This window comes from Oryzias melastigma, linkage group LG7 (assembly GCF_002922805.2).
Source record: "Oryzias melastigma strain HK-1 linkage group LG7, ASM292280v2, whole genome shotgun sequence".
Classification (NCBI taxonomy): domain Eukaryota; kingdom Metazoa; phylum Chordata; class Actinopteri; order Beloniformes; family Adrianichthyidae; genus Oryzias; species Oryzias melastigma.
The window spans coordinates 7,430,835-7,445,284 of record NC_050518.1 but is presented as its reverse complement, the minus strand read 5'-3'; the positions used below and the strand labels follow the sequence as shown (position 1 = coordinate 7,445,284).

Genomic DNA, 14,450 nt, shown 5'->3' with positions numbered 1-14,450 from the left:
TTTTTCTGTTTGTGACCGAGCTGCATCAAACCATCTTGTGGACCGGATATGGGCTGCATATCTTGCTTTAGATAATCCTTACCGGCCTCTAAGCTTTATGGCCTCTTCAAATTTCCCCTGAGCCATGGCGGCTGTCACGTCTTTGGTCTACCAGACAAAAGTGAATATATGTATTAAATTATAAAGCAGAGAAAACAATATTTAACTGTAATGTCATATAGGGACATACCACTTGCACACACTCCATGAGTGGTAATCTGACGGCTTGGTTCCCAGACAAGCTGACCACACAGGCAGGAGTGTCCGGAGTGGCCTCCAGCAAGGCCATCACTGCCTCCACACCCATCCTACTGCCCTGCAGGGCGCAGACCCACACAGGTCATAAGGTACGAGTTACAATGAGGGAAAAAAAGGAGCAGAAAAGTTTCACATCTTCTAAGATAATTACCAAGATTCTGTCAAAGGCGGAGGGTGTTCCACCTCTCTGTACGTGTCCAAGAACAGTGGTACGTGTGTCGAAGCCAAGCCTGTCGGTTACCAGCTGGAAGGGGAAAAAACTGGTTTGAACTCGTGTCTGTGTACAATTCAACATATTTGACGAAGAAAAAACGTTACCTTTTTGATTTGGTCAGAGGTAATGGGTTTGCCATCCCTGGAAATGGCTCCTTCAGCAACAATGATGACATTCAAACGAGAACCGCGACTCCTTTGCTACAAGTCACCAAAAGGAAACCAGTTTACGATTTTTGACCATCTATAGAGGAAATGCCCTTCTTTGAATAAGCAAACCCACAGCCATCAGCCTTCTGCACAAATGATCCTCCCAGCCCTCATCAGGGGGCATCTCAGGAATGAAAACCCAGTCTGCGCCGCAGGCCAGAGCCGATACCAGAGCCAGGTAACTGCAGAAGTGCACAAATTAACTCAGTAAATCTTTGTGTGCCTTCTTTTCACCAGGCATGGGTACATTTATGATTAATGTGACACAAAGTTCTGCAAAAGCTCACAATCAGGCTTTGAGTCACACATATGCAATGAAACTCGGATTTTTAAACAAATTAATTCAAATCTTCTTCGAATTAATCATCATTACTGCATTATTGTGCTTTATATAATTATATTTTGTTTGAAGAATTTCCCCCTATGGGAGAATAGACTGACTGTAATTGCTAACAAAGCTAAAACATGCATATAATTTGGAACAGGGACATACATGCATGCAGCAGAGTACTGACCCACAGTGTCTGCCCATCACTTCCAGTATGAAAGTCCTCTGGTGGCTGTCAGTGAACACAGCATTTAGTTATGAAACAATCATCTACAGGTCCTGCTTACAGACTCTGAATAAACAGTGAATCTCACATCTTATCAGTGATCTATAAAACATTGAACTTAAAAAATCATGTATGGCACGAAGAATTGATTTTTTAACTGAAATGCTGTTATCTTTTAAAAATTCACTCCATTTGCATGAGTGTGTGCAAACATTTGTGTGTCAGATTGGCTGTGCGTCGCTGTCACACCTTTGTGCGGTTGTGGTGATTGCGTCGACCACCTCGATGATGCGGTGAAGGGCGGAGTCGGTGCCAATGGTCATGTCAGTGCCACAAAAGTCATTGTCTATGGAGCCAACCATGCCGACAATGTTCAGGTGGGACGATTTCTTGGCTTCTTCTGCTGAAATTTTACCTATAAAATATATCAAATTGTAAAAAGTTGAACGTTCGTCCTACTAGTTATCCAGCTGTTTTCTGATGGGAGGTATAGGGAATGAAGGACTTTTTAAAGGTATTATTCTGTGATTTGACTGTTTACCGGCCCGGACGAGGTCAGCCAGCAGGCCGCTCCACTCCGTCCTGAACTCATTAGCTCCAGTCAGACTGCCATCTCCTCCAATCACACACAGGTTGGTAATGCCCAGCTTCACCAGGTTGCAGGCTGCTTTCATGCGACCCTCCCTGGTTCGGAAGTCTTTGCAGCGAGCGCTGCCGATGACGGTGCCACCCTTACATATGAATGCAGAGAGAAAAATGATTCATTTTTCTGTTAGAAGTAACTCAAGTTTATCAATCAAATGATGGAAATCCTCACAAAAAAGCAGGAATTCATCAAGAATCCTTTTAATCCAGTCCTGTCATACTATCTGTCCACCATGACTTCTATACCTTCTATACCTTTCCACCTTCTGTAATCTCTATTTAACACAAGTGAGGGAAAATGTGAGGAAAAAGTATTTTTTGTGTTCCTGCATGTTTAATTTAATACTCAACGTAACAACAAAATTAAGTGTAGCATCCCTTCATCAAGTGGAGGGAAGCAGCACAGAAAAAAATGCATTTTTTTATCCTGAAAATTTGTGCACCAGCTTCAGAAATAGTGCTTTTACCCTTTAACTCCTTTCTCAATAGTCCAGATGTATGTTTTTTTGCCTTTCCTCTTATATGTAATCATCAATTTTTCCCCTTCTTCGTACTTGCACTTGTTAGAATGACAATAAAGGCAAATTCTAATTTTGTTTTCTAACTATAACAGTGCAACACCAAGAATTTATGACAATCTTAAAGCATAAAAAACCCAGTTTAGTTCATGTCTACATGAACTACTGTAAAGATGTCACTACTTCCTTTCTAATTTTGTAGACGGAGCAAATTTACTTCTGTTTTATTTTCTACTTTTAGCTTTTTACTGTTTTATTTCACAACCCTGAAAAACTATCAACTTTATTCCTGTGAGGACACAAGATATATAATCGCACTAAAGAAACTGATAAAGACCCACTCCAATGGTGTTTTAACATGTTCTTGTGTCATTTTTTTCTTTCAATAATGACAAATAGAAAGAATATCAGCTAAAAGTTGAATTTTTAAGTATATATTTCTTTAAATCGTTGTGAATCAGGGACAGATGACAAGTGTTGTTGGAAAAAGCCTGTAGCTGTGATGTAGAACCTACAACATCAAGACACAACCTCCCACCATGCATTCTAAGGCATAGAAAAATAGATCCATGAACGTCTTCGCTTTCCTTGCCTGTGCTGGCATCTTTGGGTGGGGGCATAAGGGACTATAAGCTAGCGGGAGAACAAACAGATGATGAGAAATGGGGACAGGTTTACCCCAATCTAACTATCCCACCCACAACTTAGAGCCAAATTTCTAACGAACTCCTGACGCTTTGCAGAAACCATTTCCAAGAAAATTGAAAGTTTTTTGTTGTTTTCCTTAAAAATGGCATATTCTTAATTCAAAAACCACTGGGAGCGCATATAGATCAAAAGATTATCAGAATGGAACTTTAAACAAACACATACTTTTTTATTCATATAGAAAAGCTTCAGATTGGTGTATGTGCTTGAATAAATTTGGGTACACAGTTTTTTTTTTTTTTTTTAAGATTTATTGGGTGCAATTTGTTTGCTATTGGGTTTGTGCTTAATGTAAAGCCAGGACCAAAAACAATGGATTCATAATATTTTTGGGGAGTAAATTTAGTTATTTACTATTTGCTTACAGGGGCTAAGAACAATCATTTAATCAGAAGCAGATCACTCACCAGCTGCAGCATCATAGAAACGCTCTCCCAGGAGGCCGAGCAGATGTTTTCTCCTCCATCCACAAGACCCTGGTACCCCTACAGCACAAACACACAACCGTTTTCCCAAACTCTTCCACACATACAAAAAAAAACACTCTTCATGGGAGCTGTGAAGCCTTTTTTAGGTTTTAGCAGTCATCTGCATACAGCCCCTACCTCATGAACAAAGTAGACTTTGGCTCCGGTGTAAAGACCAACTCTGACTGTTGCTCTGACGGCAGCATTCATACCTATAAGAGACAAACTGTGACGGCTTCATCTAACACAAATCCCATCTGATTGTCTTTGAAGCGTTCTGTCAGACAGCTGCAAACTTTCAGCCCCATCTTAACCTTTTAAGAAGCTTGGCCTGCATGTTGGCTTCAGATAAGACATAAATAGCCACCAGGAAAAAGACAGGAGCAGGGTTTAGGGTGCTGTATGTCTTGTGCGCGTTCTTGCCCCCCGGATGTCAGTACACTAAAGGCCACTGTGAGAGTTTCTGTTGTGACGAGCCGGCATGCTGCGGCTCTTGTTTCAGACGGCAGCTGTGTATTTGTGAGTGCTTCTTCTGCCCATACCAGAAAAAGGTCATCATCACTAAAATTAGCCTCAAAGAAGAAAAATACGGCACACATGAAGCAACAGAGAGGACAGGAGGCTGGTTTAGAAGGGAAGCAGTGAAAATAAAAAATATTTTCTTATTCAGCTAAATGCATTATTTGAGAAAAGGAGAAATATAAACAGATAAAAAAAAATGCTTTTATTTTGAAATGTCCTTGAGTGAAAGTCACTTTGTAAAGTCATTTTGCTGAAAATTTCTAACCTCAACAAGCATGCATTGCACACTGATGTTCCAGTACAGCCAGATTGTCATATGTTTTCATGACTTAATTCAGGATTACTCTGTTCTGCTCTGACATCTGTGCCTCTTGATCTGCAGGTGTCATAAATGCAAAAAAGGAACTTTTATTGACCCAAAACAACAAAGACAAAATATGCTTCCAAATACCATTTTCCCATTGTAAATGTCTAAAATAAAGCAAAGTTTTAAATTGAAAAGGTTTCCCTTCTGCTCACCTTGGGCATCTCCACCTGAAGTCAGCACAGCGATGGACTTTCCAAAGCCCATCTTTGTGGGATCCCCGGTGGGATGAAGAACCTTGGACATGTTTGGACGAGGCAAGTGTCTGAAGAGGAGGGAAAGGGGGAACCTCGAGCTAGGCTCCGTGAGAGATCTGGAGACGAAGGCTTATAGACTACTGTCCCTACTGTCCCCTCCCACCAAGACCTCCACTCATTCACCTCTACTAAATATATCAGGATCAGTGGCCACCTGCGGTGGAAACAGAACACATTGAACTCTGTGCTGATGAAGCATGTGACATAAATGTAACTTTTTTTTCTCTCAATACATTTCTGCAAGAATATTTAATGTGAAATCTGTATTGCTGTAAAATGGACAATTTTGAAGCAACTGTAGTATTCATCTAATAAAACATTAAATGAGCTCAAAGTCTTTTTAAAAGCAGAGGGATCGTTTTCATGACCGCTGTATCGGAATCAAAAAATAAAAATTCACTTGATTACATTATAAAATACATTTTATTTGTACCTTTTTACCTTCACAAACATTTTCTGAAATACTGAGTGGAACCTGGATGGTTTGGAAGGTCTTGGCGCAGCTGTTGCAAACCAGAAACGTGGGTGGATCTGAGGATCCTGAACGCAGCTCTGGAACTGGCTCGCCGTATAATCCACCAGCTGACTTTCCTGTCTGTCTTTGTCCTCTGGTGGCAGCAGTGGATGATTTTCTGTCTTCTCTCCAGAGTGGGGAAAACAGTTTGATTTCCAACAACACATCTAGAATTTGGTCCCAAACTGGGACATTTGCACTGTCACAGATCAAAATATTAATGTTTTAGTGATGAATGCAAAAAAAAAAAAAGTAACCCCATTTTTCTAAAAGTACAGTGACTCTTAGAAATGTTTAACTTTTTTGCTAAAAAGACTCAATGGTGCAGTGGATAGCACTCTCACCTCCCAGGGAAAGGGTTCTGGTTGAAATCTCAGCTGAGATTTGTTTGTTTGCTCTATGAACACATGGATTTTCTCTAGGCACTACGGCTTACTTAGATGGTCTAAAACATTCTTCACAGGTTCATTGGTTTTCCTAAATTACCCTTTGGTGTATGCATGGCTCCACAACAGACCGGTGACCTGTTCAGAGTGTATCCTGCCTTCACCCAACAGTAGCAGGATTGGCTCCAGCAACCCTGTGACCCCAAAAGGGATTCAGTTGGTTCTGAAGATGGATGAATATCGGTATTTGGGCTAAAAAGATTCTTGAAAATTATTCAATAATCCCTTTACACACAGTGTAGACATGGTTACACCAGTTCATTTAGTACCTCATCAGTCCACTGAACATAAAAATAAAGAAAAGTTTAATTTAAAAGCAAAATTTAATCTCAAACATTAAATATTTGACCTTTGGATATTGTTTAAATTCTTCTAAACTTTGGAAATATATTAACTGTGGTGAAGATAAGTTGACAGCGCTCGTCTCTGCTGGGCTATGCCATGATTTGACACGATGCCAACACTGGACTAGCTTCTACAACACTTGAACTCTTCGTGGCTTTAAGACGATCTGTGGCACGCAAGACAACCTTCTGTATCTAGTGTCATCTAACTTCTCCTTATCTCTCTGTAAGCAAGAGGGTTTTATGTTCAGAACACCCCAGGATTAAACTATGGAGTCCAGATTATTTTTTGTCTCAACACAATTTCACTGTGGCCATAAAATCATTACGAGTTACATTTAGAGGAATCTGAAAGGCTTGAGCCATATTAATGGAAAAAGTCTCAGATTTTTAAAAGCTTTCTTCAAACAACCATAGCAAGATAATCTCATGTTATAGAAACTAATAAAGATTAGGCAAAGCAAAAAGTGATTTCTGCTTAAAAAAAAACATTAAACAACTGAATAAAACAGCTCAGAAGAAGTAAGGAAATCACACACTGTACATTAGTGACACACATTTATTAAACACTTTAAACAATTGTTGTTATTCTAATGTATTTATTTTACTTTATAACTAAAATATTATACAAGTGAACTTTTTAAAAGTAAGAATAAAAAATGTGTTATAATCATCATCCGTGCAGCGGAGAGCAGCTTGGAGGCAAACCAGAACACGGATCCAAGCGAATTGGAACAAATTTCTGCAAAGCAAAAAAAGAAAAAGGATGATTATATCCTGAGTGTTTGTGCGCAAAAATCTTTGTGGTTCACATTCAGGTTTAAAGACCTCCTCCAAATTATTGCACTTTTAAAGTGACTGTGCCATTTTTAGCCAAAGTAAAAAAAACCTGTGCCATTTTCTATGAAAAGGTTTCTGCAAAGCAGCAGTAGTTAATTAGGAATTCGCCTCAGAGTTGTCATGAAGAAACACCCCTTCTTCTCCCCATTGCAGAGCAGAGCAGGGAGTTTGTGGCACTCAAACATTTTTTCTACTGTTTTTCAAGCAGCTTTTTCTTTTCATTTGCTCCTGATTAACAACAATTTGAATAAAGAAATACTCAAAAAATGCAATTTTGAACTTAATTTTCTTTGTACATGTTCTCTATCAGCATAAAAATGCCACAAGAACATGTTAAAAACACCATTTTCCATCAGAGTGGTCTTTAAGGTTGTAACTTCAGATTCCCTTTATTATTACTTTTTTTACGCAAAGGTTTTAGCATTTATAAAACAAGTACCTAATCATTGTACATTTTTATATATATTACCAACCACACCTCAATTTGTTTAAAGTTATTTTGGGATGTGTGGGATTTGAGTCCCTTGCTTAAGAATGAAAACTGAAATAAGTGATATTTTTGGGAATAACAAGTATTATTAACAATCATAAACCAACATAGGCTAGACAGATGATCTCTGACATTACCCATGGAATTATCCAGAACAAGACTAAAGTCTGAAGTGGGCGGGGCACTTAAACCCAAGTAAGCAGTAATCCCCCAAAACATTGTAATAAAAAAAAAAAAAAAAATCAGAAAAGATCTTTGAAAAGATAGTGTTAAAATATTTATACTATTGTAGAAACTTGCCTTTGCAAAATATTTACGTGATGGGGGAAGCTATCTTATACTGGATCCCAATTTATCCACAGCAATACCAACTAATAGAAAATAATATAAAACTACAAAGTTTCTACTTATTTTGTAAAAATAAGAAACAATAGTCACATGACATCGATTTCAGCAAGATTCTTTTGCATACTCACAGTGGATTCCTTAAAGTGCAAGATCATGGCCAGGGGGTTTTCACACCGAGGCCGGGGTGGAGGACACGCGTTGCTGGACGGGAAAGACAAAGAGGTGATGAAGGCAACCTCCTCATCCATTCGCAGCTCCTCCGGAGGAGGAAAATGCTTACGCAGAAATGCCACTGCAGGACTCCGAGAGCAGGGCTTCTGAGCAATGAGGTCTGCCACCAAGAAGTAGAAAGGATATTTAAAAAGGTGACAAATCAAGAAGAACTGCAGGGCGTGAGATCAGGGGTACCTTTATGTACACGCTGAGCAGAAGGGATGATCCGATGGATCGGTTCAGATCCCACTGACATTTCACTGTGTTCTTTTGGCTCATTCTGTGGGTCTAAAACTGAACCCTGCTGATCCTTCTGATCCAAGTGTTCGGCGTTGTCAAAACGGGAAACTCTGAACAGCTTTTTACCAGTGGACATAAAAATGACAGACTCTCTTGGCGGTGGCAGGAACGTCTCCTGCTTCTCTTCTTCATCACTGCTGTCACTGCTTGTTGGCTTTTCTTCAAAGAGAACTTTTTTCTGACAAAAAAGAAAAAAAATAATTGTAGAAGGTAAAAAAAAAAACTGAATGAAAAATGTGAGTCCTTACAGATGAGGCTTTAACTGGGAGCTGCCTTTGGCCATTTTTTGCATCAAGGTCTTCATCCGCCGCATCTTCAGCATCACAAAATAATCTTTGGACAACTTCCTGCAGAAAAGTAACTTGTTATTACGACCAAAATTTATTTTTTGGTTGGAAAAGTAGTCTGTTTTGTTTAAAATCCCAACGTAATTCCAACTTTATGTGCAAGCAGACGTTAATAACTAGCAAGCATTTAATACAAAATCAAGATCATCAAAGATTGTTTATATTGACAAATCATCACTCTGGAGACTAGCAATTGCTGAACAACACTTAGGATAGTTTAGGATTAAAACAAAAAATTAAAAAATACTAATGATAAAACTTTAATGAGTGATTGAAAGATGGAATTTTCTTTGATTAGAAATCTGCACATTTATTGCTTTTATTTTTTAAAAGCACTACATAAATTAACTATCTTGTTGAACTGAAAGCTGTTACTTGCAAAGATTTCACTTTGCTTTTTACAGGTTTTAAGTTGTTTTAACTTTTCTTCTTCCCATCTAAACTTTTCAAGCATTTCACAAAATTAGCAGTCAAGAGTTTGTAGTCTCATCAATAGCTAGGATCTAGAAATAAGGAAATGATTAAAATGAGTCAAAATCATTTTGATCCATAATCTTGACAATAGAAACAAATGATTTTAGACTAAAAAACCTCAAACTGCAAGGTAATTTCTTTGTTTGATTTTAAGATGTTATTTTAAAGTTTAACAAATGTTAATAAATTAGTTTGGCATTTATTGTCATTATTTTGGAAGCAAAAATGGTCAAATGTGTTTTAAGAATAAGTGCTACATTTTAAGAGGATTCATTATGTTGGGCCACCTTGTATCAATATTCAGATTTTGTTTACATTTAGTTTTTAAATGAGTAATTTTCACTCATTACACTGATTTTTGGTCTCTAATCAAAAAGAACTACAATTAGGAACATAAAAACTATTTAAAAAAATTCATCTCATTTGCTTAAAACTAGCAAGGCAAAAACACTTGTGGGGTAATTCCTGTTTCTAAATTTTGACATCTTGCTATAAGATTTTTTGAGTTAAAATTTATAAGCTGCAAGGACAATTTTACTACTTTCTAGAGATTTATTTCCTTGAGATTGGCATCCTTTTCCTTTTTTAGGCTACCTCTTTCTGCAGTGTGCTCTTGCAGCTCTTGAATCCAGGAGACTTGTGAAGTGAGCGCTGGGCTGACGGATGCCACTTCTGGAAACGGAATCAGAGAATGAAGGATTATTTCTGAGAAACAAAGTGCAGCTTTAGAATTGCAATGATACAAACCATAGCCGACATGGGTTGATAAGAGGGGTTGGGGACTCTCTGTGGAGTCCATTTTGTCTGTGGAGTCTTTTTGAGCGCAGCTGCAAAGAATATACATGTATATATATTTTTAAAAAGTTAGATAATTTTTAAAGTCAAAAAGGCCAAATATATATATATTTTTCAATCCTGCTACATCTCACCTACTGGACCTCCAGTCATCTCTGCAGGAATCTTTCGAACCGGTACCCTCTGAGCCTTAAAAGAAAAGTCACAACTTTCCTCAATTAAAGTCTTACTTGAAATAAAGAATAAAATCAAAACAATAAACAACAGAAAAAAATGGTGAAAAATAAAATTGTGTCATACTGTATAAATAGATGTGCCTCTGCCTGGAGGACAGATCGAATTTCTAGGTGTGATACCCATAGGCCCTCCGGCCTTCACACCCTCAGTCAGAAGGATGCTTTGCGGTGCGGCAGGATCTGGTGAGAAATGCCCCCGCCTCACTAACCCTGCTGGAGGACACACTGTGGTTAGGCAAGAAGACTGTTACTTACAGCACAAAAAAAATCTCGTAAAATCTCAAAATATTGTTTTCCATGTTGCCATCAACCTCCTAACTATAAAAAAACTATACTATACTATACTAAATTAAATGTGAACATTCACATACAATCAGTGGATGCCATTTAGATCATGTGACATAATGCATCACTACTTGAAACTTGGATTAAAAGTTCCAACAAAGGCTAAAATGTGTAATTTGTCTTTATATGTACATAACCTTGTAATAACATTGTAACACATTTGCTTTAACACTAGAAGAATGAAACAGCTGGAGGCTTTAAAGCATCAACAGCTCAAGCTTAGATGAAAGATTTTTGGCCAAAAATTTCATAAACATGTTTTGACATTTTGAAACAGATGTATAGTCTAAGTAGGGTTGGGTGTTAAATTAATTTTATAGATGAATTTAAATTTGAAAAAGTTAACTTTAGGGAAAACCTGCTCCCCTGGGCTTCCATTGTTCAGAGTAAGGTCGGCCCGAGTGTTTTCTCACAATGTGAAAATGTTAAAATGGCAACTAGCAAAGAGTTCTGTGACTAGATTTGGAGCAACAAACTACTTGCTACTAAAAGTGGGAGTAAAACAAAACATTTTTAACACCTGAAACAGAGGTATTCTGTGGAGGGAAAGAAGTGCTGCCAATGAGTTAAATATAGGGTAAAGAAAGGCTAGCCTGGTGCTTGCGCAAAATTGGACGCCATATTGGATATGTTGAGATGTCTACTTTACTGATGGGCTACAACTGCACACACAGAGCTGGGATTGTGACTTTCACAAGTAAATTATTACTGTCAGCTGATAAAGTCGACCTTATTGAAAATATTTTAGGAAGATCAGAGTGAGTTTACTCTCAATAGTGAACGTTTAGGCTGATCGTGTAGCCTATTTAAAGTAAAATGGTAGTGACGGAGTATTAGGGCCACCAAAAAAAAAATAATAATAAAAAAATCTAATATTACAAGATTTCTTTTCTTGTAAATTTACAAGATTAAAAGACGTAAATTTACAAGAAAAAAAGTTTTAAATTTAGCCTATGACTTTTAAAGTCATAAACATACAACTTAACTCGTAATTTAACAGTTACAGTTAAATTTAAACATTTTTAAGAATGTTGTTTTAGTGTGTTCAATAAATGTTCATCCTTTTTCGGCCCGCGACCTAAGGTGTGTTTTGCATTCTTGCCCCATGTGTGATTGAGTCGACACGGACAGAGGAGTCCAACACTTTGTGTAAATCTTAGTATGTGTTCAGATTTTAATTAAATCACAACCCTTCATCAGGTATACACTGCGTTTTCCTATATAACAACATATTTATTTATATATAAAAAAAAGCTTGAAATGTTGTTCATCTGTTGCACTTTGTACAAAACCATCAATACCACTGCATGGGTCTTATTTTTTTGATGATCAGAGCTTTTTTCCCTTGAAAATTAGACCAAAATTAAGCATTGTATGTTTATTTCCCTATAGCTGCTAAGCCACATCTCATTGTTTACTGACGTGTCCAATGTGGCATTGCTCTTTCAGCATTTTGGACAATGGCAACAGGCTAGTGTGCCATCTCTAGCAATACATCTCATTGAGTGCTGCTCTTTATGAGATGCTCAAGCTCGTGGTAGCTCACAAAACATTGTTTTACAAGCACTTTTACAGCTTGTATTTAGTTGCACTCTGAAATCAGGTCAACTTCCAAAGGAAATGTTAAAATAAAAGTTTTTGTCAATCAAATTCTATTTTTTTTACTTTTTGGTTAAGAAGCTAAAGGGTGGTAGAAAAAAATGAAATAAAAAATTGAATTTGATGTAAAAAGAATCAGATATGAAATTTTTAGACCTCATCATCCAACCCTAAGTCTAGGTAAAAACAGTTTCCAACTCATTCTTGTCACACACACAACCAATAATTTTGCCTCTACAGTGAACTTATACCAACTGCAGTGCTGTACATTTTGCTCTTCAGTGTAATGCAGACCTGTTGAAGGTGCAGGTTTCAGTCTACCCTTCATGACGGACACTCGTTGAGGCTGCAAATGTCATAAATCAAGAAAAAAATTCCAGTCAAATAAAAGTCAAGAATCAACAATTACTATTAGGTATTTTTTTGTTTGTATTCCTGAGAAAAACTCACCTGGTAGCTGTAAGGTTTGGATTGCAGAGTTGCAGGTGCCCGACTTGATACATCTACTCCCTCATTTCGAAGGATGCTGAGGAGCGCTGAACGATCTGGCTGAAAGTTGTCCTTTATTTCTAAAAAAAAATACAATAACATTTTGGAACATGATGGAGTAAATAAGATGTATTTGTCAGAAATAAGGCAAAAATAAAATAAAACCCTTTTTGTTCACCAGTAGCAATACACTGTAATGTCTACAATGGTACCAAGATTAGAACAGATGAACGCCATAAAAATACAGATATGAAACACTAATCGTATGAGCAGCATATACTCAGATCATCCTCACCGTTTGGAGGTTTCTTCACGTCTATGGGTTCAGAATTCTGATCCGTTTGTGAATTTGTGGATGTTTCTTTGAGACTGAGCAGTTTCATGCTCTCCAACCTCAACTCTGCACTCAGAGGAGGCTGAACAGATGAAATGTCTGCCTTCCCACTCGTTGTGGAGCTAGAAGAGGATGACATGGAGTTGGAGAAGGCAACAGATGTTTTCAGTGTGTTGGACAGACCAGACTGTCCGGGCAGGTGAGATTCTTTCTTTGCAGCCTTCCCATGATGCTTCCACTCATCTTCAGTTGAATCCCTGGTACTGCTCAGTGCAGCTTGATGTTTAGTGCTTTTGGCATCCAACATTCTGCTGTCAGGCTTGTTGGCATTATTCTTTGATGTTAAAGCAGCCACAGAAAGTTGATTTTTGCTTTCAATTTTTGTGTTTTTTGGTTTAGACAAATTGAATGGTATGGGCCGGGTACATGGCTTTGTCTTCTTAGCTTTCCCCTAAAAAGAGAGAAAAAAATCTATATTAAAAAGCTGTGTTTTGGTAACATTAAAACTTAAAATTCTTAAGAGAGGATAGAGTTACTTACAGCTAAAGGTTTTTCTTCCCACCTGAGGTGGGACTGCTTGAAGTGTGAAGGCATCTGAAGACAGAGGGACTTGGCTAGTACAGGAAGCTTGCTTATACCTCCTTGTAAAGGCGCTTTTCGACCCAATTCTGCTGGATTTGTGTTCTCAATATCTTTGTTTAAAAGACGGGAGGACACCAGAGGTTTGTTGGGCTTTGGGTCCACTTGTCTTTTGTTCTGTTCATTCTTTACTCTGTGAAGAAACAATAAAATAATAATAATAATAAAACTACTCACAACTGCAAACATACTAATGAAGTTATGTTTAGCCCAAAAAGATAAGTGTATGTTCTACTCCTTATCTGATAAGTCAGAAAATAAGCAGATGTACATGGAAACTGGGTCATTTTTTTTTACCTTTCAAAGTCACTACGAATTTTGTTTTGACTTTGTTGACCAAGGACAGAAGATGAATCCATGATGACGGACACCTGAAAGTATTATGGGAGCATATGGGCTGAGGAATTCAGCAACAAACACTACAGAGACATATAAGAAGGCATGCTTAACAACAGAATATTCGGGAACATCAATTTAAAAGGGATATTTTAGAACTTAGGATAATGAATGAGCAACAAACAAATCAATAAACTCGATTATGCCAACTTTAAAAAGTCTAAACGCATTCATAAATATGTTTATAAAAGTTAAGCATTGCACACATAGCACAAACGTAACACAATAGTACTATCAATCCGAGGCTAGCACTAATGCTTGCTAGCAGTAAACACAAACTTTAAGAAAACGAGAGCTCTTGATTTCAAAGTATTTAATAAGGCAGAGCTATAAATGGAAATAGTTCAATTTAGTTACCTTCAGTTACAGTTGATATTTAAAGAGCTCCTCGTTCAACTCGTTCTTACCAAAAGAAAGTGACGCTAACTTCCGGTATTTTCAGAAGTTTGTAAAAGGCGCGCCCCATCATTGGTCGCATTATGAAGCTATCTCAACCAATCGTAGTGCACTCTGCTTGGGATTCCGGTTTTAGCCAATCAGCGACGA

At 37.7% G+C, this 14,450-nt stretch overlaps 2 protein-coding genes across 3 annotated transcripts in view; both read right to left on the bottom strand.

The window, feature by feature from the left end:
- Nucleotides 1-4,833, bottom strand: part of pfkma (phosphofructokinase, muscle a) — a 9,047-nt gene extending 4,214 nt beyond the window's left edge. The window contains exons 1-11 of the mRNA XM_024292414.2: nucleotides 4,654-4,833; nucleotides 3,751-3,824; nucleotides 3,553-3,630; nucleotides 1,816-2,005; nucleotides 1,524-1,689; nucleotides 1,236-1,280; nucleotides 794-902; nucleotides 616-711; nucleotides 449-541; nucleotides 230-355; nucleotides 83-147 (exon numbers count right to left, since the gene is read on the bottom strand). Coding sequence (XP_024148182.1) covers nucleotides 83-147; nucleotides 230-355; nucleotides 449-541; nucleotides 616-711; nucleotides 794-902; nucleotides 1,236-1,280; nucleotides 1,524-1,689; nucleotides 1,816-2,005; nucleotides 3,553-3,630; nucleotides 3,751-3,824; nucleotides 4,654-4,744 — 1,133 coding nt within the window. The 5' untranslated portion in view covers nucleotides 4,745-4,833. The remainder of the gene's footprint in view (nucleotides 1-82; nucleotides 148-229; nucleotides 356-448; nucleotides 542-615; nucleotides 712-793; nucleotides 903-1,235; nucleotides 1,281-1,523; nucleotides 1,690-1,815; nucleotides 2,006-3,552; nucleotides 3,631-3,750; nucleotides 3,825-4,653) is intronic.
- A 1,808-nt stretch (nucleotides 4,834-6,641) lies between these two features.
- Nucleotides 6,642-14,422, bottom strand: troap (trophinin associated protein). 2 transcript variants are annotated; one of them, XM_024293537.2, is made up of 14 exons: nucleotides 14,262-14,422; nucleotides 13,806-13,879; nucleotides 13,410-13,641; nucleotides 12,831-13,320; nucleotides 12,497-12,615; nucleotides 12,341-12,392; nucleotides 10,167-10,315; nucleotides 10,001-10,055; nucleotides 9,819-9,898; nucleotides 9,666-9,743; nucleotides 8,499-8,597; nucleotides 8,146-8,428; nucleotides 7,866-8,068; nucleotides 6,642-6,801 (listed from the first exon to the last, which is right to left on the bottom strand). In XM_024293537.2, exons 2-14 carry the CDS (start codon nucleotides 13,865-13,867, stop codon nucleotides 6,733-6,735), a joined length of 1,971 nt encoding a protein of 656 aa, XP_024149305.1. In that variant the 5' UTR covers nucleotides 13,868-13,879; nucleotides 14,262-14,422; the 3' UTR covers nucleotides 6,642-6,732. The 2 variants fall into 2 exon arrangements, with proteins under 2 accessions (XP_024149305.1, XP_024149306.1); XM_024293538.2 differs by having other exon boundaries at nucleotides 10,167-10,312.
- Nucleotides 14,423-14,450: the final 28 nt, after the last annotated feature.